The 26901-nt window shown below is 37.6% G+C and overlaps 2 protein-coding genes across 5 annotated transcripts in view; both read left to right on the top strand.

Annotated features, from left to right (window-relative positions):
- The first annotated feature begins 424 nt into the window (after window positions 1-424).
- Window positions 425-10947, top strand: darmin (cytosolic non-specific dipeptidase). The gene is made up of 12 exons (XM_002941881.5): window positions 425-532; window positions 1768-1875; window positions 3304-3447; window positions 3540-3702; window positions 4016-4098; window positions 5678-5875; window positions 7320-7404; window positions 7709-7869; window positions 8824-8988; window positions 9483-9624; window positions 10384-10531; window positions 10797-10947. Exons 1-12 carry the CDS (start codon window positions 530-532, stop codon window positions 10864-10866), a joined length of 1470 nt encoding a protein of 489 aa, XP_002941927.3. The 5' UTR covers window positions 425-529; the 3' UTR covers window positions 10867-10947.
- An 8727-nt stretch (window positions 10948-19674) lies between these two features.
- Window positions 19675-26901, top strand: part of znf407 (zinc finger protein 407) — a 252048-nt gene continuing 244821 nt past the window's right edge. Inside the window, exons 1-2 of one of the 4 annotated variants that reach the window (XM_002941882.5) lie at window positions 19675-19769; window positions 22211-26063. In XM_002941882.5, coding sequence (XP_002941928.2) covers window positions 22250-26063 — 3814 coding nt within the window. In that variant the 5' untranslated portion in view covers window positions 19675-19769; window positions 22211-22249. Of the gene's footprint in view, window positions 19794-20818; window positions 20941-22210; window positions 26064-26901 lie in introns of those variants that run through there. The other 3 variants (XM_012965376.3, XM_004915265.4, XM_012965377.3) reach the window with 3 other exon arrangements.

Below are 26901 nucleotides of genomic sequence, written 5' to 3'. Positions count from 1 at the left end.
TTGGGAAGGCCCATTTACAGTTACTATGGGAACTTCCAAACACAGTGGTTATTTAATAAAAGGTGCAACGTTTGCTACAGGTCAACTTGCCATGTCATCTCAATAATTGAATTCTAGCACTTGATTGATATTCCTTTGTGTACCAGGTGAAACAATTCGCCTATTCTGATACAACTTTATTAGCTCCAAAAAGCAAGCCAGTTTTACTCTTTGTCCATGGTGGCCCCAGTGTCCTTGCTATTCTACATGTGTTAATCTAAACAAATACTGCATGACCTTAGGTGAAGGCAAAACAAATTGAATTTAAAACAAAATGGGATTATGTTAACATTTATTTTATGCAGATTATTAACTAGCCACATGGAGTAACTAAATGTATTATGCAGCAAATACAGAATCTGATTAACTGGGAATAAACTGGGACAATGGGAGTGGTTCCAAGAGACGGTGTATAAATAATTGCAGACACTTTTCCAGTGGCCAGTAACAAGCTGAACACTCCATCACAGGGAAACAATATACTTCAGCTATGGTAAGATCTAATGATTTTTTCTGTTGCTGCTACAAAGTTACAGATTTATTTTTTAGTTAAGTTGCAATATGTTTGGCTAATACTGTATATATAACAATATGCTGATTGTATTATCTATAGTAACTTATCTATAGTCACTAACACAGATGCTCCCATTATAGGCTAAGAGGAATCGTTTAATTTGCCTTCATTTTTTCAACATTTAGGCCAATGTAGACTATTGTAAATCCCCCCTCTAAGCTTTAGCACTAGTAGTTCTTCACCTGTAGGAAGTGGCATGACTATCCAGCTGGCTTGCACATCTTGCTGAACTGCAATTCTCCACCAAGTTGACATTCCTTGCCTTAAATACATTCCAATACTCCCTATTAAAAAAGCACACTGGTGTTGTGCTAAGATCTCCAAGCAACCAAGTATCAGGTGTATTTTATTTGTCTCAGTCTTTAAATGGGAATGTTGCAATGAACAAACTAGATACTGAGCTGCAGAGCACACTGCGCAGTTATGCTGCTGTCACTAAACAAATACAAATTGTTGTGGGTACTGTACATGGAAATTTGCCCACTTTTAAATGCTGCTCCGAGTTCTGAAGTATCTAAATTATATAAACGTACAAAATGAATAGTTGCAGGGCTCATGAACGACTTAAATACACTGCATTTATTGCATATTTAGCAGCAATTACATTTTGTCATGTTACTATAGCCTTTCTCAAGGTGTGTTGGTAAATGTGCCATTACAGTCTGACTGCTCTGCTCTAGTTAGACATTTATGAGATGTGCTTGTCCATGAACTAAGAATGTTAATATTACTTATTTAAATTTTTATTATACTGTTTTCTCTTCCCTTCCATGTTTATAATTTACTGTATTTCATTGGTTTCCTTTTGTGTGCTGCTGTTTCTGTTTGTTCTGTCTTTCTCTTCTTATATAACATTATAACTGGGTTTCCACTTGAGGTTTGTCTTTTCACATTTATTGTCTCTTGTATTCTTCTGCTTCCTCTCCTTCTTTTCACATGCTTTTCCAACTATCTATTCTGTCAGACACACCCATTTTCCCTAAATTAGCCCATTATCTTCTTCAAACCCATTCTTTACATTTTAGTATTACCCGTCTTCCCTTAATTTTCATTTTTTTCCATGTCCTCCCCTCCTGCCTCTATCTTGTTCTCTTGACAACTTTTCATAGTAATTTACCCATGCATTGTATTTACCGTATTTCATTATTTTACAGTTCCGCTGGTTCCTCATATTTCTGTTAACATGTCAAGTTCTGTTATCCCCTGTGCCAAAGGATGGGGTTTTTCAGTATATTGATGCTCATCAAGATGAATTTATCCAGGTAAGCAATGGTTTATCCAATCAGCTTTGGGTTTTGGAGACTAGAATAATCATGGATTATGGAAAAATATCTGGAAAGACAGGCCAATTTATAACATGTATCTACATATCACTTTTCTGTGCTTTTATGGGAAAGTTTAGTGATACTCCTTTAAATAAAAAAACATAGGCAAATAAAAAACAGCAGCCTCGGCTTACATTGCGACAGGGGGAATCAGAACAATGGCCACATAAGACAAAAAAGACATACGTCTATTAAGTTCAACTTTAATGCCTATATATAACTGCTAGCTGATCCAGGGGAAGGCAAAAAAAAACCCTTTGGAAGTCTCTCTAATTTGACGCAGAGGGAGAAAAAAAATCAACTTGCACTATGAGCTACAGTATCATCCATAACCCTGTATTTCCTCACTTGCTAAAAAGTCATCCGACCCCTTCTTGAAGCTAACTAATGTATCAGCCAGTACAACTGATTCAGGGAGAACTTCACAGCCCTCACTGTAAATAAAACCCTTTCTGAATATTCAGACCAGGGATGACCGAATCCAGGATTTGGTTTGGGCTTCAGCCTTTTTTAGTAGGATTCTGATGAAAAATTTTTGTACATGCACGGTTGTCTTTAACACTTCCTTATCCTAATTTATGTATGCAAATTAGGATTTGGTATGGCAGAATCTTTTGCAAAGGATTCAGGGTTGGCTGGATTCTAAAATAGTGGATTCGGTGCATCCCTAATTTAGGCGTACCTCCTTTCTTCTAATCAGAATGGGTGCCAGTGTCCCTGAACCACTGTAAGATAAATGACAACTTGATACAATGTGCAAAAATTTTACTGTTAATTAACTTGGTGAATCTCCACAGTGCTGTACTTATATTATTCCAATATAATATTTAGCTGGCCACACACTGGTTGACTATAAAGATATCTATGGGCCATATATTATTCCACTGATTTGGAAAATCAGTGTTGCTACGGTTAATTCAGAGCAGTGATCCCCAACCACTGGCTTGTGAGCAATATGTTGCTCACCACCTCTATGATGTTGCTCCCAATGGTGCCAAAGTAGGTGCCCATTTTTAAATATTTGGCTTGGAGGCAAGTTTTAAAAGCACAGAGACACGGTTTTACTCCAAGCAAAACCTCTTGAAGGAACTTTTTTATGCTTGTGGGGCTCACGAGTATAAAAGGTTGGGGATCCCTGCTCCAGAGGTTGACTAGTTTGCTATTAGGGGATGCAGATGAACCAGTGAAAATGAAGTCTGGACCAAAATGACTACATTGTATGAATGAACTTTCAGGAGCCGATGTGCTAGGTCTGAAAATGACCCTTCACAAACTTATTTTGCTTTATTGTGTTTAATGTGTTAAATAGACATTTTACTGATGATTAAATTGTATTTAAGCAAACTGCTTTGTATTTCTGTGCAGAGATTAAAGGACTGGGTGGCAATAGAAAGTGACTCTAGTGACCCATCAAAGAGAGACTTGCTTAACAAAATGATGGAACTTACAAAGGACTTTATCCTCAAACTGGGTGGAAATGTTGAGATGGCAGAAATTGGCGAGCAAGAGGTACGTGATACTTTAAAATATAATAGTTTACTCTAACTTTAGTAAAGGAATTAATCCATTTCAACTGATATTAATGATAAACTTTTTTTTAGCTGTCATCTGGGGAGAGGATTCCACTGCCTCCAGTTATCCTAGCAGAGCTAGGAAATGACAAAAGCAAACCAACGGTCTGTTTCTATGGACACATGGATGTTCAGCCAGCAAAGCAAACAGATGGGTGGTTAACAGATCCTTATACTGTTGTGGAGAAAGATGGTAAGTCATACAGTATCAGTTAGGGGTAAAATACATATCATGTTTATTGCAGCCATGAAGAAACAGTAGACATAACTGTGCTCTCTTAGAAAAGTGCCACTATGATGGCAGTATGTATTTTTGCATGCATATATAAATTTATTAGTCAAATGCATCGCAACAGAAACAGAGTGGGGACTCGGCAAGGTACTGGAGAATAAACCACCAATTTACATATTGCGGGTTCATTATCCAAAATAATCATGAGATGCATTATATTAAACCAATGATGTGCAGTTTAAATATATTTTCCCCTGTATATTTTATTCTGTAGGTAATCTGTATGGAAGAGGTACCTCAGATGACAAAGGACAAGTGCTTGCTCTGCTGCATGCACTGGAATCTGTTAATGTGATGGTATGTGAATATACCGCTTTCATTTAAAGGGATACTGTCATGATTTTTATGGCGTTTTTTTATGGTGATCTTTTTATTTCTAAATTACATTGTTTACAAAGCAAATAATTCACTCTACTATTTAAAATTTCATTCTTGAACCACCAAATGTATATTTTTTAGCTGTAATGTTGGTGTATAGGCAGCCATCTCAGTGTATTGTGACTGAGCTTTCAGAAGGAGCCAGCGTTACACATTAGAACTGCCATCAGATAACTTATTGTCTCTACTGCTCCCATGCAACTTGAGGAGTCCCAAGCCGGACTTAAATTTTTTCTATTTAGTGCTATTTTCATAGGGAGTATTTTTAGAAAAGCAGCTGTCAGGGAGCTGCTATTTTTCTACCTTCCCATTTTTCTGCTGATTGGCTACTGGGGGGGGGGGGGTGATATCACTCCAACTTGCAACTCAGAAGTAAAGTGAATTTTATCAAAGCACAGGTCACATGGTTGTGGTACCCTGGGAAATGAAAAATATGGCTAGTGCCATGTGAAATTTCAAAAATAAATATAAAAAAATCTGTTTGAGTTTTTGAAAAACGCATTTCAATGCAGGAATGTTCTGGAGAAGCTCCATTAACTGATGTGTTTCGAAAAAAAAAAAAATTCCATGACAGTATTCCTTTAAAGAGTTTCTATGTAATTTAGGAGGCATATTTACAGCTTTGTGGTTTTAGAGGTTTTTGAAACCATAATTGTACTCATTTCCACTAAAACGCGAATGTCTAGTCACTTATTAAAAGATCTGAATTGAAAAAGCACAAATTAATTATAATGCAGAATGAACATGAAGATAACATGAAAACTATACCATTGCTACACTCAGGCGAGGAGATTTCCAGCAGCAGTGTGATAAGGTTGTGAGCAGTGTTATTTCCAAACACTGCCTTTAAATGCACTTATTAAGTGACAGAGTAGTGTTTTCTCATATATTTAAAAGATTAGGAAGCAGCTAGCAGTTGAGAAAGTTGGTTAATAATAATATTTTGCAAAAATATTTTAATATATAAAAATATAATATACAGTTATTACAGTAATGTATATGCTAACACTATATATGTGTATGTGCAATAAGCATATTTTAAAACAATATTTTATTTATGTCTTCTTCAAGAAAAAAAATCCAAACTGTTTTACTACTGGAATTTCCCCCTAATTTCAATGTTTGATATATGTTATTTTATATATATATATATATATATATATATATATATATATATATATATATATATACCGAAAAAGTCCGCACTCTCTTAGACCGTTCCAATAAAGTTCATGATCGGGTGCTGCATATAGTTGTAATAGACATTCTACTGCAGAAACAATGAGCACTCCGTTCTAAATCAATCTAATTAATTGTTCCATAAAATCACATCAATGTTTCGGTCCGGGTCTAGGACCTTAAAATTGGATTAAATTGGATTGATTTAGAACGGAGTGCTCATTGTTTCTGCAGTAGAATATATACACATATATATATATTTTTTAATTCATACATTATATATATATTCTTAATTTATTCCCCTGAAATTTCCTTACAGGGTCTCCCAGTGAATGTGAAGCTTGTTATTGAGGGAATGGAAGAAGTGGGATCTGATGGACTGGAGAAACTTGTTGAGGATAAAAAGGATACTTTCTTCTCAAATGTGGACTACATTGTTGTCACAGACACCCCATGGTTAAGCAAGAAGCCAGGAATTACTTACGGAGCAAGGGGCAACTGCTACTTTTTCCTCGAGGTACTCCTTTTAGTGAGCTCTAATATATATATTATATATATATATATATATATATATTTAGCAGAAAACAACAAGCAACTGACAGGACAGCCAAACAATTATTTTATTGGTCCCAAGCTTACCTAGCCACCCTTTTCCCCAGATACCCTCATACCTGTTTTCAATATAGGTATGAGGTCCAGACTCCACCATGCTGCTATTGAGCCTGGCTGCTCCATGGTACCCAGGACCCTTTTCCTTTCATCCAGGAAGAATACTATTCTCCTTTAAGCACTTTACCACACTCTAAAATCTAATATTTGCTGAAATCCCTGTTATAACAGTAAGCTTGGTGATTAAAGAGGTACTCCACCAAAAAGAATAAGTAGTTCTAAACAACTTTCAAATATACATTATTTGAATGTATATCATTATCATATAAAATGGCAAATACATAGCAAATGCAGTTACAAATAACTATCCTCAAATGGAAAATCCACTCAAATTATATGGAGAAATATTTTTTGTAGCATAGACTGCCTGGGAAGCTAACATACAGATTACCCTCCCAAAATAAGCAAATAAAAAATATAATGATTCCATCTTCTATAAAATATAACCCGCTATTACTCAAATGGCTGTACATAAGTACATATGGATCATTTTCCACTACACCCCTTGACAGGCAGTTTGTATATAATAGAAAATAATGTCTGTGCTAAAAACTGACAAATGTTTTAATACATCTTGAGAATTATTTCTTTGATTTGCTAATCCTGGGTACTTTAGAACGTCAGTAAGGGCATTTAAGTCATGGTTTTACAGTTCCTATACTACTTAAGCTTGATTATACAAAATGATCAATGTTGAATTACACAACCATTACTTTTGAATAATTTTTTATGTAGATTTTTAAGGTTTTTGCCACACTTGGAAGATATTAGGGCTCATTTACAACCGCAAGCACAGTGTGCAACTTGCACTTTTCTCCACAATAAGTTGTGTGTAAAACCACTTGCAAGGTACTTGTGTCAAAATGTGCTCTCTGGATGAGGCACTGCTGCATCTATTGACAGAGGGAACCCTGGAGATACCGCCACCTCCTAACTAGGTGGTAGCTCCAGGGATCCCACAGTGCCCTGAATCAATCACCGCAGTGGAGTTGCACCAAAAGCATAGGGTGCACAGGTAACTGACATGTTGAACATCTGAAATTACGACAGACTTAAAAAATAATTGGCGTAGCTGCATCTGATTTGCAATGGATGCAGCTCAATTATATCAGATTCAATTGCCTTTGGAGCCCATAATTGTGCATTGCGGGAAACAAAACATGGCTACTGCAACCAGAAAGCATTGTTTTTTTGTTTTTTTTAGATGAATAGATTTTATGACATGGTTTTAACTTTAAATCAAAAAGTTATACTGTATGTACTAAAGCGTTCTATTTGTTTCGATTATTTAGGTACAAGGCTCAAGGAGAGATCTGCACTCTGGTGGCTTTGGAGGGACAGTACATGAAGCTATGAGTGATTTGATATATTTGCTGAGTAAGCCTATGGTTTAGTTTTTTTAATTAAGATTTTCACACATCAAGAAACATTTACACATTCTAGATGTTCATGAGCTTTTCTCTTACTAAGACAGAAATTCAAAATAGAGCAGGATGAAAGAGGAGTAATATTAAGCTTGCACAGGGAGCGATACCTTCTTTACCTTAGGTGTTGCAGCAAGTTAAAATGTATTTTGGTAACGTCATCGTATTTATGTTTTATATTAGCATTTATAAATGCATTATTTAATACATTTACTTAAAGGTTTGTTTACTAAACCTGCATTGCTCTTATTTTAAAGACACGCTGGCAGATGGAAAGGGTCGCATCCTTGTCCCAGGGATTTATGAGGCTGTGGCACCTGTGAGTGAGAATGAAACAGATTTGTACAAAAATCTTGAATTCAGTCAACAGGAAATGCAAGCTGACACAGGGGTCACGCAATTCCTTCATGATACAAAAGTAAGTGCAGCTTCAAAGTGCACAACATAGTAAATGATAAGTAATAACGTTTTGCTACATAAGGTATGCTACTTTTATCCAAAGAGAAGCAACAGAGTTTTTTATATGAACAACAGAAATAAATTCCACTATTCTGCATTTAATTTCCACTACATGTAAGAATATGTTCTCTTTCATCCAAAAACTGTGTTGTCACCCTCTCGCAGTTCTGCCAACAGGCCCTTTGCCCCTGATATAAGTGTGCCTAAAGTTTCTTCTTATTTCAACTTGAAGCAGTTCCCAATGCAGGTCAACCACATTGGGAATGTGTTTCATGTGGATCAGTTAGATGTCCTTGGTACTTTCTATGCACAGTGCTGGACAATTTAGTCCTATAAAACTTCCAGATTTGCAGCTCCCTAAAAGCTTGTGTCCATTGGCAGTGCTGCCTAAATCTGTTATAAAAGATACTTATGTATAGCCTGTCACTGGAACTCAGGGATGCCCTTTATAAGGTATGGAAGTTTCCAGGTTACTAAAAATACAGGACTATGCACAGACAAGCATTGAGCAGGGATAGGTGCTTGGTCAATTTAGTCAGGCTGTCAGGTGTAGTTTGTACACTGCCTGCTGTCCCATAGTCTGTGCAGTATGTGTAGAGATGTTACTCTTCCCCCCAAGGTAACACCTAAACTCACAATAGTACCATTGTGCTATATAGTCGCCACAGTCTTGGCACACATAAATGCAATTGCCAATGTCCATATAGTGAGGACCAAAGACATTAATACAAATCATTTGATAGTTCACAGTAGAAGTAACAGACTTTCTAGTACCTCAATCAGACAAATCAAGGTTTTATCAAAATGTAAACCTTTAAGAAGTATAAAAAATCAATTCTTAATTGAATGGATATAATGTATCGGCAAAATGGTGAATGCAATGGCTGAATAAATAGAAATATTTACTCTTTAGGAAGATTTACTTATGCATAGATGGCGCTATCCTTCACTAACAATTCATGGGATTGAGGGGGCTTTCTGTGGAACAGGAACTAAAACTGTAATCCCTGCAAAAGTAATTGGAAAGTTCTCTATGCGTCAAGTTCCTAACATGGATCCATCTGTTGTAGAAAAACAGGTATGTGAGACCTAAGGGGGTTAATATAGTTTAATTGCCTGTCCATTTGTTTATTGTGCTTGGTTGTTGGCAGGGCTGGTTATAGGATTGACAACTTTGTGTGGTTAAAAGCTGAGCAGGGGGTGGAGTCAGTTACAAAAGAGGCGTGCTCCTATGCTGTGCCAGTCCATGAATGGCTGATTGCAGCTTCAATCAGTGCAGAGATCAGTTTAAGTTTCAGACAGGCAGTCTATAAATGGACTGTCTGGTTAAACACAGTACAGATGGTAACCGTAGCTGGTTATAAAGAAACATCAACAAAGTTTGCCCCAGTACTGTAACCAATGACAAAGCATTTTCTACCAAGTTACAGATGCACGCTGACATTAAATGTTATCATTTATCTTTATATGGTAGGCACACAGGATTAAAACCCCTTTCCCATACATTTTAAAGTACTCCACTCCTTTAATGTAAATAAATGCTGTTACTAAACATTATTTTATAATGTATAGGTTACTGATTACTTGGAGGCCAAATTTTCTGAAAGGAAAAGCCCTAATAAAATAAAGGTAAAAATGGTAATTGGAGCAAAACCTTGGTTGGCAGACATGAATGAGCCACAATATCTGGCTGCTAGAAGAGCAGTAAAAAGAGGTAAGAAGATGTTACAGTACAATAGTTTATTTTGTCCATCTCAAAGGCTCAGTAAGGTTTGGGTGACTAATATTGCCTCTGCGCCTATGCTACTGGGCCAAGGGATTATTTTTTTTCTTTTTGCATTGCAAAATAGGCAACCACATGTGTGAGGGGGAAAGGGCGGGTGTTGTCTTAGGTTGGCTTATTGTGATTAATTGGATTCATAAGGTCCATATAAAAATCTGCCACTACAAGCCCATCTGCTTACTGACATAAAAGAATGCTGTAAGCAAGCAATTCCTTAGTAAATGATGACTGAAAGCCATTAATCTGATTGCAGGTTTAGGCACAGTGGCATAACCCGAGGGCTTATCTATTTCTATATGGATATGTAACAATATTAAATATGTAGCCTTGCCAAGTGCTGTTTCAGCTACTGTAAGTGCTATATTTTTATAAATATATATAATGTTGTGTGTTTTGATTTATTTATTTTTACAAAAGTATAAATCGTTATGGATTGTATCAAGACAGAAGGTTTCATACCACAGGATTACAATTTGTCTTTGCTCATTGTTTCTCACCAGAAAGTTACTAAATCCATAAGACCTTATCAAATTTCATATTTGCATTAGCCAAGGCTGAAGCAGTTATAGTTTTAGGTAGATATATTTATGGACTTGTGACATATCCTTGAGAGACATATGGAATACAAGTCTGTAGAATCCAGGTTAATTTGGTGTGCTTCATAATTTCTGATGTTTGCCTGCCCTCTAGTGTTCAACCTGGAAGCAGACATGATCCGAGCTGGTGGAACTATTCCCATTGCTAAAACTTTGGAAGATGTACTTGGAAAGAGTGTAATGCTACTAGGAATTGGTGGACCAGATGATGCTCCTCATGGTCAAAATGAGAAAATAAGCAAGTAAGATCATACTTTAATAATATATACAGAAACCTTTGAGGGGGGCATTGACAAGCTTTCACAGTGTGTATACAGAACAATAATGAGTTTGTTAAAAAAAAAAAAAATTCACAATAGTGTCAGGAACAATCGGGTGCCAGTATCACTTTAGCTGCAGCTTTGGGGACTTCTGTAGAAAAGCCTGTGGTATGAACCCTTTGGTGACTGAATAGGATGTTCAGAAATAAAAATTAAACATACTGTTTTGTTCTTATTTTTTCTTTAGGTACAATTACATTGAAGGTACCAAACTGTATGCTTCTTACCTTCAAGAACTTTCTTCAACAGCCATCTGAACTGTGTCTAACAGTAATCAGCAACCGATGAGTCTTTCTCTGTAGAGATATTTTTAAATTAAATATGTAACATCAGTTCCAGTGTTGTGACTGACTTCATTTTTATGGCTATTTTTTATGTAAAAATAGTTCTTTTCTGCTTAGTAATGCCTTAAGTATATCTTATATGGGCCTCCATCACACCCCAGTGTTTGGCAATTATTATTATTATTGCACCAATAACTGCTCAGATCTAATCACATCACCATTCATCTCTATAAAACATCAGGGGCATATTTATCAAAGAGTAAAGTTAGAGCTTGCCATAGTGAAATTCTGGATACCAGGTCCCATGCCTGTAGAAACAATAAAAGTTACCAGATATTGCTGGGAGTTTGTGTGCTGTTGCTTCTTAGCTCTCCTTTTACTAAGAGGAACGGTTGAACAATGCTTGATTGAATGATCAACATAGGCATTCTTCTCAAACTGTACCCTCATAGGTAGAGAGTGTTGTGTTTGCAAGGCTAGTTAAATATATTTTCTTCACTCCTTCAGGGCCAGTTCACACGGTCCAGCAACCTCTATTCCAAAACAAGGGTACCTTTCTTCTGAAATGCATATACTGGTATGGGATCCGTTATCCAGAAACCCATTATCCAGAAAGTTCCTAATTACGGGAAGGTTATCTCCCATCGACTCCATTATAAGCAAATAATTCTAATTTTTAAAAATGATTTCCCTTTTCTCTGTAATAATAAAACAGTGCCTTGTACTTGATCCCAACTAAGATATAATTAATCCTTATTGGAAACAAAACACTCCTATTGGGTTTATTTAATGTTTAAATAATCTTTTAGTACACATGTGGTGTGGAGATCCAAATTAAGAAAAGATCCCATCCCTGTATTGATAGAGAATTCTTTGAACCCCTCCATTCTAAATTTCCCCTAATCCGAAATGCTTAAAGGACCATGAAAGATTAATATAAATTAAAAGTAAGTCTAACGGCATTCTTTTTTAAGTAATTACTGCATATCTAAATTCCCAGATCCCTGCTTGCTTCTCTGAGATATGGTGCTGGCAGCCTACAGCAGTGTGAAGCTTACAGTGACATCACTGAAATCTCTCTGTCCTTCCTTGCCCACCAGCCAATCAGAAGCAGATCTGGCAGAGGGGAGGGGGGGGAGGGAATGAAACACATGTGCAGTATGAAGCAAGGAGGGAAAGGAAGGGAGAATACCTTTTTAGAGATGGATGCCTGTTCTAGAAAATGTGAAGTAAGTGTGACTGAGTAAATATTTGATTAGGTGAGCCAAAAGTGTGGCATTTTTACTAAACAATAGGAGGACTATTGGGCAGTATGCTTTTTAAATTTTGATTGCATTCTCCTTTAACATAACTCCATGCGCATTCCCCTTTTGAAAGAACAGAGCGAATAGGGAAACATCACTTCCTGCTACCATTCCTGCACTGATCCGTGGTCGCTGATTGACTAATATGCAGGACATCTAATGTTATATGTGGGCACCAATCAAGAGAAGGACTTGAAAATGTCACTGCTTTGCATTACTTCAGGGAATCTTTGGAAACAAGAACAATGCAGCAACTTATTTTGAAGTGTTTGCTTTAGAATGTACCAGTTTAAAATGTAACAATACATTATAGCCAAGGGCACAATATTTAAAAATACCTTTTGCATAGTTTTTTAAAGGGAATGTTTACCTTTACTGGACATACTTAGATATATTATTATATAGATGTTCCCATTAAAAAAACACACATGTGCTATTCATTGTCATTGAATAGAATGCAGTTTTTAAACTATATACCAAGTTAAGTAGGGATAACTGCATCCCTACAGGTCTGAATACTTGCTCTGAATGCTTTCTACAAGATTTGGCAATGTTATCACAAAAAAAAAACAGCATCAAAAAGGCAATATTTATTATTAATAGCATGCTAGTAATTTATGGTACAAAAACATTAATAACACGAAAAAACAAGCACTCTTCACCCCACCTATTCATGAACTGTGCATCAAGTCATAATCAATTAACCAGTGGTTCTGAGCAACCCATGTGCACTCATACCTTAACACCCAGGTGTATACGCATTCAATAATAAAGCTCACTCAGTTCTAGTAAAGGCAAAAACCAAGGTCAGATAACGCAAAACTGCAAACATTTACTTACTGCCCAATAAGTATCCGAAAAGGGGGGAAGGGAGAGATGGTTGCGCCACTCCACACGGGGGTAAGCTGGTTAATGTCACTGACATTTAATGTAGAACCAAACATCAAAATTATATAATAGCCGTTAGCCACCAAGAAATACCACCTGGACAGAAGTTACTCAAAAGAATCGAGGTCATCCTCCTAAGTGATCATTTGCACGGTAATATTTTGTGGCTTTCCTTCCCATCCGCAAAGTTTTGTTGGGCAACCAAAAATAGTTCTTATAAATCCAATCAATCACCAAGTGGCACCAGATGGCCATAAGTAATTCCCAAAGGTCCAGGTCACCCAATCGGTAGACCATTTATACAGTCCTGTGTGGCTTATTTTCCCATCCACAAATCTCTATTGGGCAAAAACATATAACATTTTTTAACAAAAAAAAAATAAGAAAGAAAAGAAAGAAAGAAAAAGAAAAAAGAAAGGGGAGAGGGAAGGGAAAAAGAAACAAAAAATATATATATACATTAACAAAATCTATCCGAAAACTCAAATAGATTACAGTGAAATTCACCCTATGAAGACCTGTAATTTTCATACCATTAGGATCAGACTCTAGAAAGTGGGCAGCTACAGATGTCAACACTACACCTGCTTTCTTATCTCTTAAAGGAGAAGGAAAAGCAAAGTCACTTGGGGGTGCCAAAATGTTAGGCACCCCCAAGTGACTTTAATCGCTTCTCGTACCCCAGGCTGGTGCCCCTGTACAGAGAGAACAGCACCAGCCCGGGGTAGCAGGGATCACTTCCTTCTTCAGTGCGCGCTCATGCGCAGTAGAGTGAAAAAGCCAAACTTCAACAGAGAAGTCGGATTTTCACTCTACTGCGCATGCGCCTGTCTTTAGTCGTTCCAAAACACAGGTGGAAGCTCTGTGCTCCAGGTACCCCGGGCTGGTGTTGTTTTCTCCTAACAGGGGCACCAGCCCAGGGTACAAGGTAAGCGATTAAAGTCACTTGGGGTGCCTAACATTTTGGCACCTCCAAGTGACTTTGCCTTTCCTTGTCCTTTAAGCACTGCTTTTCAATAAAGCATGTTTTTGAATGTGTGTCTTCAGCAGCTGTACTGTTTTTTTACTACATATAGTCTATTGCAGGAGCAAGAAATGAAATATACTACTCCCATTGTCTTGCAGTAAATAAACTGCCTACGTTTGAACTCCCTTTTGTGCGTACTGTCCCACACAATTCTGGACATATTAATTAGTGGGCATATGCTGCCTAAACCCCATCTATATGTATCCACTACTTTTTGGCAATTAACAGGTTTTTTGGGCCCAACATAATGGCTTGATGCCAAAAGGTCTCCTAACATTTAGGCTTTTTTAACCTCCAATGGGGGTTGACTGGGTAAAATTTTTGTTAAGCTTGGGTCATTTTGTAACACTTTCTGATGTTTGGTTAAAATTGCAAAGGGTATCTCAATCATCACAGTAGGTTGTAGTTAATACAAACTTACCCTGGAGTTTATTCTGTTGTGTACACCTTTGGACTTGAGGAGTTCATGTCTGGGGTTGTGAAGGGCTCTAGACATTCTCAATGTAGGAACCAGGATACCCCTTTGCTTTAAAACATCCTTTCAGGTTTTTTGCCCGCTCCCAAAATGATCATTGCTCAGAAGTTTCCCCAAACCTTGAGAAACTGTCCCACTAACATACTGCTCTTAAAGGGGAAGGAAAGGCAAAGTCACTTGGGGGTGCCAAAATGTTAAGCACCCCCAAGTGACTTTAACCGCTTACCTTGTACCCCGGGCTGGTGCCCCTGTTAGGAGAAAATAGCACCAGCCCGGGGCACCTGGAGCGCAGCACTTCCTCCTTCCGCCTTCCACTTCCTAAACTGCCGGTGGCCGGGCATGCACAGTAGAGCGAAAAAGCCGACTTAAATGTTTAAGTTCGGCTTTTCACTCTACTGCGCATGCGCGCGCAGCGAAGCCGGAAGGAGGAAGCGCCGGCAGCTACCCCGGGCTGGTGCTGTTTTCTCCTGACAGCGGCACCAGCCCGGGGTAAAAGGTAGGCGGTTAAAGTCACTTGGGGGTGCCTAACATTTTGGCACCCCCAAGTAACTTTACCTTTCTTTTTCCTTTAAGGCTAATGCCAGACGAAGCGTAGGGCAGATATTTTCGGCAAGCAGAAAATATCCGCCCTACGCCTCGTCTGGCATTAGCCTAAAGTGATACTGACAGGCAATTAAAACATTTTTTTGTTTACATTTGTATCAGCTTTAAGTTCCTTCTAAACTAAATCTGCAAAGTTTTGTCGCTTCATAATTATGGTAGCACGAATTACAGACCTACGGAGCAGCCATGTTTATTCCCCTCTTCTGGGTTTTATTTAAATGCCTCCCACGTGAATAAATATGCCCAATCACAAACCTGCAATGCCCCTTCTGCTTTCAGCTGGTGTGTGACAAGCTCAGCTACGTTGTCTATGTGTAATGGGGAGGAAGAACCCTTAGAAGCAGGCACGGAATTAGGCTGGCCTACTATTTAAATTCTTCGTGCGAACATAACATTTTTTGATCTTTATTATAAAGATAAAGGTGATGTAACTAGACAAAATTAACTCTGCTGTCCTTTATTCAACAAAAAGTTAACAAACATGGTATTTTCTCCTGGGGAAATGTAAATACACCCTTGGCTTTAATACCTGGTATTGCCTTTTTTGGCAAAAACAACCTCAAGTATCTCAGGTATCTACCAGTCTGATATCAACCAAACTTTTTTTTAGCTGTGTGATGTTTGAGGTGGTTCTTGCATGCTCTTACAAATCCCCTGGATCTTAATAGAATTGCTTAGTGGACTTACAAGAATGTTTAGGGTCATTTTCATGTTGCAATGTCTGCTTTATGGTGAGCTTCAATTTCTGACAGATGACTGACATTTTTCTCATGAACCTTCCTGTAAAATGAAAGCTTAAGACCTGATAAGGCAAAGCAGCCCCAAATCATAACATTTCCACCATCATGCTCTACAGTTTGTATTACCTTCTTCTGCTGAAATGTAACTGTTTTTCAGCCAAACATATATTGGGTACTGTGGCCAAATAACTCATTGCCTCGCCTATCAACAGCACATTGTTCTTGTCTTTGCCTAGGTATTCATGCCCTAACAATTGTTTCTCCTGACTCACCTCCCATACAAATATAAATTGCTCAGCCTCATTCTAAAGGTAAACTCAGGATCTTTGACATCATTAGTGGTGAGAGCAACCTGTACATTTGTGTTCTTCTCTGGGGCTGAATTTGCTGGGATGGCCTGGACAAACTGGTACTTTTTTTTTTTTTAAAACAAAATGTCTTCACTTGTAGATAGTCTACCAGACAATAAAATGATTATTCCTAGGCATGTATAACCTTCTTTCTAAAGGCCTCAGAGAGCTCCAACAATGTAGGCCCGGGATCCCCAACCTTTTTTTTTGTAAAAAGTGTTAGTAAGCCACACAAGAATGAAAAAAATTATTTGGGGATGCCAAATAAGGGATTGGCTATTTGATAGTACCATGTGAGGAGGCTAAACAGGAGTAACCTTGTGTATGTGTTTCCAAAACTTCCATCCAAGCCAGAAATTTAAAAATGGACGTCTACTTTGAGGCCACTGGGAGCAACATCCAAGGGGTTGGTGAGCAATATGTTGCTCACGAACTCCTGGTTGAGGATCACTGATCTAGGCATTGTGATACCACACACATCAATAAAGAGAAACAAATGTATGAGGTTTAAATAAGACAGGTTACTCTAACAATGGTCTAGTCAGTTGCACCTGATTCTAATTTAGGTATTATGGCTAGTCATAAATGTAGTGGTGTACCTAGTTTTCCCACATTATGATTTTGACCTTACTCTATCAATATTGTTTAAAAGATCAAATATCTGTATGTTGAAAAGTAAAAAAAAAATAGTAAGGTTTACTCAATTTTTTAGGATAGTAAAAGCCTTTTTTATGTTTTTGGAATTCCAGATGCTATGTGGTTGCTAGTCAGGGACAATAGCAGTCAAAAACAGTGATTGTGCTGATGGACTTTCTGCAAGGTCAGAGTTCAGTTAACTATTTATACTGCTGTAATGCACTGTAATACACAATGAGACAGAAGTCTTCCCTATTGTAATTATTTATATAGCGCCATCAATTTACATAGCGCTTTACTATTTTCAGTCCAGTGCCTTTGATAAATTGCTTACTTTCAATTAATCAAAGTTCTGTCTTAAAGGCTGTGGCCTAAGAATCTTCCATGTCTTGAGAGTTCACTTGCCGAATGCATTTATGACCACCACAAAAATATCTAAACATTTTTAGCTGTTGTTCCTTCATTTTTATTAATAAAGAGGAAAAGTATATGAATGTTGTTTCTACACATGTAGATTTTACAATGCAAAGTGATCTATTACATGAACAGTTAAAAAATAAGTACAATGCTGGTAAAAATGCTCTTTTTAGCTTACAACTTTCCAGCACCCTAAAGACACAGGACAACCTTGCAAGAGTAACAAAAACAAGCAAGATTAATACCATGACAGAAACAATGGGTCATCTATGTCACATTGTGTGATTTTGTGCATGGGTTGTAGCAAATGGGAGGGTGAGGAAAATAATTATATATTGTAACATAGTAACATAGAAAGTTGGGTTGAAAAAAGACATACGTCCATCACGTTCAACCATAATGATCACGTTCAACCATAATGCTCTCTCTCTCTCTATGTGTTTGACATATGCACCCTTTCATTGTACAGCACTGCAAAATATATTGGTTCTCTATAAATACTGTATATACTCGAGTATAAGCCTAGTTTTTCAGCACCCAAAATGTGCTGAAAAAGTCACCTTTGGCTTATACTCGAGTCGGGTGCCATGGGTCCCTCTAGACTAGCACCCTCTCTCCTTTGTGTGCAAATTAGGCCACCTGCAACCAGACCCTCCAGTGCAATGAGCATGGGGTAGAACTCATATTGTTTTTGTTGACCCTCTTCTCCGCTTACAGAGCTAGTTTACTGTTTTTCTTTGAAATAAATATTGAAAAACATAGACCCCACTGATGCCTCAATTAATGTATTTTTCTAGGTATTTATTTTGATTATTAAAACTTAGCAGTAGCTGCTGCATGTCCCACCCTAGGCTTATACTCGAGTCAATAAGTTTTTCCAGTATTCTTAGGTACCTCGGCTTATATTCGGATCGGCTTATACTCGAGTATATATGGTATGCCAAAATGAATAAACACTGGAAAATACAGGGTACTAAAAAATGGGTTTAAAAGGTGCAGAACTTTTTCTAATTTAAGTAAGCCCGGTAACTTCCATGGATATTCTGCAATGAGCTGCACAAAAAGCGCTGGACAGGAGCTGAACCAACGCGCCCAGTTCTAGTTTGCCGCCATGGGATGAGCGTAGGGGATTTTGGGAAGATTACCCAACATTCTCTCGGGGCACAGACACTAGGCAGCATCTCCTCATTAACGTCTGTTTGTGGTTGTGGCTATGCTGAGTTCCTAAAGTGATACTGACACTAAAAAACTACTCTTCAAAATATGAAAGTACATTAAAGGAGAAATATTGGATAAATGGGAAAACCTCTAACCCTGTAGGCAATTATGAATAATATACGGTGCTGGTTTCCCTTTGGGCTAAACATTAACCCTATCTGTAACAATGGCCCCTTTATTGGAGCTCCCTATAGATCGTATCTCTTCTCTGCCCGAGTTTGAAATGGAGAGTGGGCGTGTCCTAACGGTCCCTGCCAGAAGCACAGTAGGAGGGGGAGAGCCAATCACAGCCCTGCACTCACACAAGCAAAGACAGGCTTCAGTTCCCTATCAGGTCAGCCTAGCTGCTGATTGGTTCCTATCTTACAGTGCAGGGTACGGAGGGCCGCCGGCTCCCCAGCTCATCCAGAGAATTCAGCCAGCAGGAAATGGAACAGATGGGCGGGGCTAGTGGGGTTTTTGTGGAATTTCTCAATAAATCAGTCAGAAACACAACTTTTTTAACACAATCCTTCTATATCTAGAGGAGTATAATTCCCTGGCACATTCATAATTTTTATAGGTTATGTCTCCTATATGTTCCCTATAGGTCATGTTGATGGTTTTTCACAGATAGCTTTACTTTTCTAAGTAATTGTTATTTGAGGTTCCTAAACCTGACTGTTTTGCCAACCTGACTGTCCCTTCTCAGCCTGTCAGTTATAGCTTCTAATGCTAACGCCATCCCGCTGCACAAATATGGCAGCCCCCTTATAGGAGAACATGGGGGAATCAGATAGGGAATGTAAAAGCATCAGGCAAATAATTTTATGGAAAAAATTAGAAATAGCATGCAGTGTTATGGCAGTTGTAAAAATGATTTAAATGCTGGTGTCAGTGTCTCTTAATGTCTATTCCCAGCCTACAGCTAGTTCAGGACATCAGGAAAGGTCACGTTGCCTTCAGCGCAAACTTTCTTCCCTACAAATAAAATGAAGCGGTATAAAACTGTGACCAAACACTGTAACACAACCCTGTGACAATCCGGGAGTGCCAGTAAAAGAAAAAGGCAAAACATAACACAAATCCCTCGAACCACTGCGTAGCATAACTTCGAAGGGACGCCAGGTCACGTGATACGTTGCGGTCGCATTTTGATGATGTACGTTCTGAGGCGTCCAATCAGCGGCAGGCAACATGGCGGCTGGGGAAGAGGATTCCGCGCTGCAGCTTTGATATGTGAGTTTTACTCAAATTGAGCGGGTATGTTATCAGTAAAATATAGCGGTTAGGGCTGGGCACTTGTGAGCTTTATAATGGTTGACACGGGGAACTTGGGCTTTCCTTCCCTTCTAATAGTTCCACTGATATATAGCAGTGAGACCTCACTTCTAATGTTGTGTCCCCCCTTAAGCAATTCTTTACATAGCTGCTAAGGTTTCTGTGAGGAGTGTTGACTGTTGGTGCTGCCAAGGTGCAGGACATAACTAGTGCGTTGCAAATAGCTTTGGGCTTTTAAAACTGACACCCTCTTGGTGCTACAGAACTGAACTTTTATTTGGCAGAGTTTGCTTACATGGCTGTTTTTAAAGGCAAAATAGTCCCAGTTCGGTTGACTTAAATTTCATTATTCTTCCTGTGTTCCGTGGAGTGTGTTGGCATGGGTTTATTTTGCCCAGGGAGCCCTTTATGAGAAGCTGTCACACTGTGAGAGTGTATCAAAATGATAATATGCTTTGTTTTCCTAATATCCCTATGAATGTGAAATTTTACATTTCTAAAATTCACATTGCTCTTCCTTAGATATTTTATTTTAACCTGTGCAGGCACCAATGGTATGCTTTATAGGGCTGAGTTAGAATAGTATGAACTGAATGGTTTATTATGGTTCATTGTATATTAATTTTTATTTGAATGTAGCAAGAGTACCTGTTTCATGTATTGTATATTGGGATTTTTTAACATATTGTTTAAAATTCAAAAGCAGGTCCCCTTCAGGTTTAGGTCGGTTCGCCATAATACCCTTTAGTACAGTAAAATCTCTTGCTACAGTAGTAACTGAAAAGTATTACAAATCTATTTCTACACACATCCCAGATTAAAAGGAGAAAACAGTGGTTAAGGAATGCTGCTATGTGTGCATAAAATATTGTGTGTTTATGGTTTGTTGCCTGCTCTGGTATCAAAAACTCATTATCACTTACAAGACTTATATTCCAAAATGATTTAAAGAAAAAAAAAATAAAATTGAAAGAAAGATTTAAAAAAAAAACAAAAAAAAAAAACTTTAATAAGAGGATGTTATATAGTTTAGACATTATGATTTCAAAATGTCCACCAGGTGTCATCACAATACAAGTTTAAGATGCTCTGTCTCTACTTGTGTTGCAACTACATAAGGATTTTACTGGTAAGACAATTTAAAAGATTAATGTGCTGATAAAGGTGACACTGCTTACATTTTGATTAAATATATTTGATTTTTGAGAAAACAAAATTAACCATATGAAACAGTTTGCACTCTTCAACAGTTCCTACCAAATGTCCAGTAAGGACCAAACTCTATAATGGGAAAAATATATTTATAGCACAGCAAATCATAAAACAAAACAAAAAATGCTTTAGAGACAATGTAAGTGCACGTGTCTAGCAACTAAATATACCTATAGTTAACCAGCCAGTACTACAACCATAACACTACATACAAATAATTAAAATCACACCTTTCTTATAACTGGCCATAACATTAGCTACTCCGGCTATAAAATAGTCCCTTGTTGCCACAATCAATTCATAATTGATGGTTCCAGGTATTGTACAATAATTTTACAATAAAGAATTGCATTGCAAAAATTAGGTCTTCAGGCTATTTTTATATAAAAAGATTTAGTAAACTGTGTTTAACTGCAGAGAGCTGATGATCATTAAGAAGACATTAACATGGGATACAGTATATATATATATATATATATATATATATATATATATGGCAATGTCCAGTTTTGGAGCTGCATTGTGAAGAGCTTTAGAAGAGCTTTGTATAGCACTCCCCAGTTATTGGCCACAACATATTAGTGCAGCTTAGCACCATACTATAAATTTTAGCGTGAGGATTGCCAAAATAAAATCCAGTATCGGTTGTTGTTTATAATATGCTTCGACCAAAAATGTTAATTTTTTAAAGATATACTGTTGAGTGTAAGATAAACTTGCCTCAGCAATACTTTTTAGCTTTTAGTGCCATGTAAAATTTTAAGACCTGTACTTTGTTGTCCCCAAATAGTGCATCCCTGAGAACAGCTGAACTCATTATTTAGTATCCCAAGCAGAAACAGTATGAGACCTTCGGAAATCAGACTGTATGGTTTAAAATGGAACTAGTAATAGCTCTACCTGCAGCCTGTGGCTTTGTTGTGCGACTTACTTTCTGTTTGTTTCCAAATACTGTTTGAAAGTTTTGCCTCCTCTTGTGTGAGAGTTGAGATTCTAATAAGAGTTTGCAGCACATGAGATTCTTATACAAATGTTGCTCTCTAAATGGTTTATTTATTTGATATCCTTCTTGACTGGGGCTACTGTGAGACTCAAATACTTAGGTCTGTTATATGTAAGTTTATGTGCTCAAAATACATGTACAATTTTGTAGCTTATATAAAAATCTTACTCTGCTTTATTTTTAGGTAGATTTACTTCTATGAAGCAGTTGCAGTTTGTTGAATATGGAAAGCAAGCAAGAGTGTCAAGATAAGAGCTCAGCAGATGAGCCTAATTTTGAAAACCGAATAGATATAGAAGAAAGCTCCATCATTGGTGACCCTGTAGGTGAAAAGCCGTTGAATTCATCATCATCAATATCTTCAGCTAAGAAAGTGTCTGGCACACAGTGCACTAAAAGACTAATTCAAGGAACCCATACTTCCCAAAAGTTGGAAGGAGGGTGTGCCGAAAATGAGCCTTTGTCAAAACGACCAAAAATAGAGGAAGGTACTGGTGATGGAAGTGATACTTATATAAACCCAAACAATAAGGACAGCACAGTCAAACAAGTACCACCTTTGGCCAATATCACCTTGCTCCCTAATAATGAAAAGGTCTGTGATATACAGAGTATTCCCCAAGAAGGAGTATTAAATGCTGAAGAAAACATTGACACAGTTTCAAGTAGTGGTGACTTTAATAGCAAACATGCAGAAAATTTGTATTCTTCAAACTGTGCTCTTATTGAAGATAATAGCTGCCCTACTAAGGAAAAAAGCGTACAAATTCCAGTAAACTCAGTGTCCATTCAAAGCAAAATATATTCCTGTGATATCTGTGGTTTCCAGTGCTCTAAAGAAAATCTTTTGCATGAACAGCATAATTGCCAGGCTCAGGTTCTTCATGAGAATTTTGGTGCACCCAAGGGTTTGTCTAAGAAAATACATTCAGGTGTTAAAAAAAAGTCCAACAAGAGCAAATCTAAAGTTATTAAATCTAAATTTACAGCTAATATTGAAACAAACTCTGACATGGATGGTGAAAATAAAAAAGCAAATATAGGCAGAAAAACAATGAAACAAAAAATCAGTAGAGAATTAAAAAATATTTCAAAAATCATTTTGGCCATAAAGGCCAAAAGACAAAAAGACAGAGCAGCATTCGAAAGGAGCCATTTCTTTAGGAGAAAATATGGTTTTGGTCATGTAAGGAAGAAATTGCATATGAGAAGAATAATAAAAAAAGGCCAAGCACGCTTAAAACCTTTAGCTATACCTTCAGAAATGTTACACACAGAGTACACCAATTGCACACAAATGCTTGATGATAGGAATAGTACAGCCATGTTTGAGGATGTAAGCAAGACCAGCACATTGCACACATGTGTTAATTGTAAGGAACTGTTTCCAAATGAAAATGCACTAGAGGCACATGTTAAGAAGCAACACAATGAAGAAATTCAGTTTTATTGTCAGTCGTGTGGTTTCTTTTGCATAAACAGGAGGAATTTTGAAACACATTGTGACAGTAATTGTAGTCCGACAGTGAAATGTAACCTTGAATGCCATATCTGTTCAGCTGTTGCTGCAGATATAATGATCTTCGAAAATCACATGAGTGTCAATCACAATTTGAGATTCCATTGTGATGTTTGTAAACTTTATTTTAGGCTGAGGGAAGAGTTATTGCACCATGAAAAAACACAGCATCATCTTCAAATCCTAATAAGTGGAGACAAACTAGCTTTGCAGATGTCTGATCCCAGAAGCATTCAGTCACAAATTGAAATCGACAATATAGCCACCACAACAGAAGTGGCAACAGAAGAAAATCATGTAAAGAAAGGTGCTGAAAATGTCTCTCATTTTGAGACTGGGAAGCAACAATTTCAATGTAAAAAGTGTTTTTATAAGACACGCTCATCAACTGTCCTTACAAGACATATTAAACTTCGACATGCACACGATTATTACTTTTTATGTAAAGCTTGCAATATCTACTCAATGTGCAAAGAAGGCATGGAAAAGCATATCAAAAGAAGTAAGCATATAGAAAATGCTTGGAAAAATAATATTGGCTTACTGTTTGAGGAGTGTATAGAAAAGGTTTGGTTTGATGGCATTTCAGATCCTAATATAGCTGAGGATAGAGCTAAAGACAGTCAGCCATTTCCAGTGTTGCAAAATAGAGCTTTACCGTCTGCTGATGGAAACCTTTTTTCCAGCCAAGATTCCAGTGGAACTGATGTATTAAGAAATGAACGCAAAAAAGGAAAATCAAAAGGAAGTATGTCTAGATTGTGTAATTACTGTGGACTTGTGGCTTCAAGTGTGACAAATTTATCAGTTCATATAAGGCGAAAACATAGCCATCAGTATAGTTACTTATGCAAAGTTTGCAACTATTACACAGTCACTAAAGGTGACATGGAACGACACTGTACCACCAAAAAACATAACATTCGTGTAGGAGTAGAAAATAACGGACCACATAAAATAGATGTTATTGTTACCTCTGATGGAAGACATTTTGAAAGCAGGGCTAAGAAAAAAGAAACCTTGTCTCCTTCCCCTTTAGATAATGGACATACTAACTCTGTCACTACGGAGAAACCTGTCAATACCTCTGACACACTGCCAGTTCAGCAAGTTTCGAATCCAATCTGCTCCATAAATTTGCCAGAAGACAGCCCGGTATTTGAAGTTCGGGTTACAGTAGCAGAAACAAATGCCACTAGTGAAAATGATATAATAAAGAAGGATTCTCTTAAAACTGGAAATAAAAAAAACACTCTGTCTTTAGTCGAGAAACAACATACTGAAGAGTTTCAGTACTATTGTATGGCATGTGAACACTATACCGTAACACACAGTGAAATGATGGGTCATGTGATAACTGAGAAACACAAGATTAACTACCAGGCTTACAAATCACAGTCTTCATCAGTGACAGATGTCACTACTGACAATGTTCAGAAATCATCAGATGACTTGTCCAATCAGCCGGTTCAAGGAAATAATGAATGCTTGACAGCAATTACTCACAATCCAAAGTTAAATGTCGAAATAGACAGCCATGTTTCTGCTTCAGAACAAGGAGAAAAGGTAGCATTGAATGTGCCTGAAACAACCACCGCCTACTTAAAAGAAAGCACTGAAATCAATACAAATTGTGAGCAAAAAAGTCTGGATCATAAGGTTTCCACAGAGAAAGGGCAAGAAAATGGAATTGAAAGGCAGCACATAGTTTCTTCAGTAGGTGTCAATGACAAAGTGAAATATGTAAAATATAAAGATGATTCAGTTGTTGAAATGATACAGCTAAAAAATGGCGAATCTATATCAAATGCTCATTCGGATGAGATAATCCTTGAGGCTGATAATGAAATGGAAGTTTGTTCTGTTGAGGATACTGTAGGTCTAGACAGATCATCAGGTGATATTGCAGTGGAATTGAGCACTGCAAGTGGGACATACAGTGCAGATCAAAGCAGAGAGGAGTTTGATTCTTCAATTGTGAAACTACACAAATGGCAAGTAGAAGCGGGTGCTGTACAACCGTTAAAAAGGAAGAAAGGCTGTGGAAAATCTCAGAAAGGTAAAAGCCGTATACGCTGTGATGACTGTGGTTTCTTAGCAGATGGCCTGAGTGGGCTAAATGTACATATAGCAATGAAACATCTAACAAAAGAGAAACATTTTCATTGCTTACTATGTGGCAAGTCCTTTTTTAGCGAAAGCAATCTTCACCAGCACTTGTCTAGTGTTGGCCATATAAGGAATGAACAGGAGAGTTTTGAAGAGCTACCTGAAGGGGGAGCCACTTTCAAATGTGTGAAATGCACAGAACATTTTGATTCAGAACAAAGCTTATTTCTTCATATTAAAGAAAAGCATGAAGAACTGTTAAGAGAAGTCAACAAATATATTGAGGAGGACACAGAACAAATCAATAAAGAAAGGGAAGAAAACAAGGGAAATGTTTGCAAGTACTGTGGCAAGAAATGTAAAAGTAGCAACTCCATGGCTTTCCTCGCTCACATTCGCACTCACACAGGTAAGTTACAATAAAAGTTTGTAATCCAATATTTTGGTAAAATTACAGAAAATGTAAAAACAGATATTGGACACTTTGTCCAGAATGCTTGTGACCTGGGTTTTTCTGGATAAGGGATCTTACTGTAATTTGGATCTCCATACAAAAAATGATTAAACCCAATAGGAATGTCTTGCTTCTAATAAAAATTATTTATAACTTATTAAAGGAGAAGGAAAGTCTAAGTCACTTGGGGGTGCCAAAATGTTAGGCACCCCCAAGTGACTTAGATCGCTTACCTTTACCCCGGGCTGGTGCCCCTGTACGGAGAGAACAGCATCAGCCTGGGGTAGCAGCGAACGCTTCTTCCTTCCTATTCGCTTGTGCGCGCATGCGCAGTAGAGTGAAAAGCCCAACCGGCAGAAGAGAGAGGAAGGAGGAAGCGTTTCCTACAGGTATCCTGGGCTGGTGCTTTTTTCTCCTAACAGGGGCACCAGCCCAGGGTACAAGGTAAGCGATCTAAGTCATTTGGGGATGCCAAACATTTTGGCACCCCCAAGTGACTTAGCCTTTCCTTCCCCTTTAAGTACAGGGCACTGGTTTATTACTACTGAAAAAAAGAATCATTTTTAAAAACTAGAATAATTTGTTTATAATGGAGTCTATGGGAGAATTCCAGGTAATGGGTCCCATACCTGTATACATTTACACACAGCATGAAATATACTATAAAGTCTTGTTTATATAAGTGAAAATAAATTAAGGATAATTGGTCTGCTAAGTCAGAGTAGAAAGGAAACCGCTAACGCTCAAGGTTTTGCATCTGGAACAAAAATATTTGTACACAGGAACAAAGCTA

This window comes from Xenopus tropicalis, chromosome 6, assembly GCF_000004195.4.
Source record: "Xenopus tropicalis strain Nigerian chromosome 6, UCB_Xtro_10.0, whole genome shotgun sequence".
Lineage (NCBI taxonomy): Eukaryota > Metazoa > Chordata > Amphibia > Anura > Pipidae > Xenopus > Xenopus tropicalis.
This window is presented reverse-complemented; position numbering and strand designations above follow the sequence as displayed.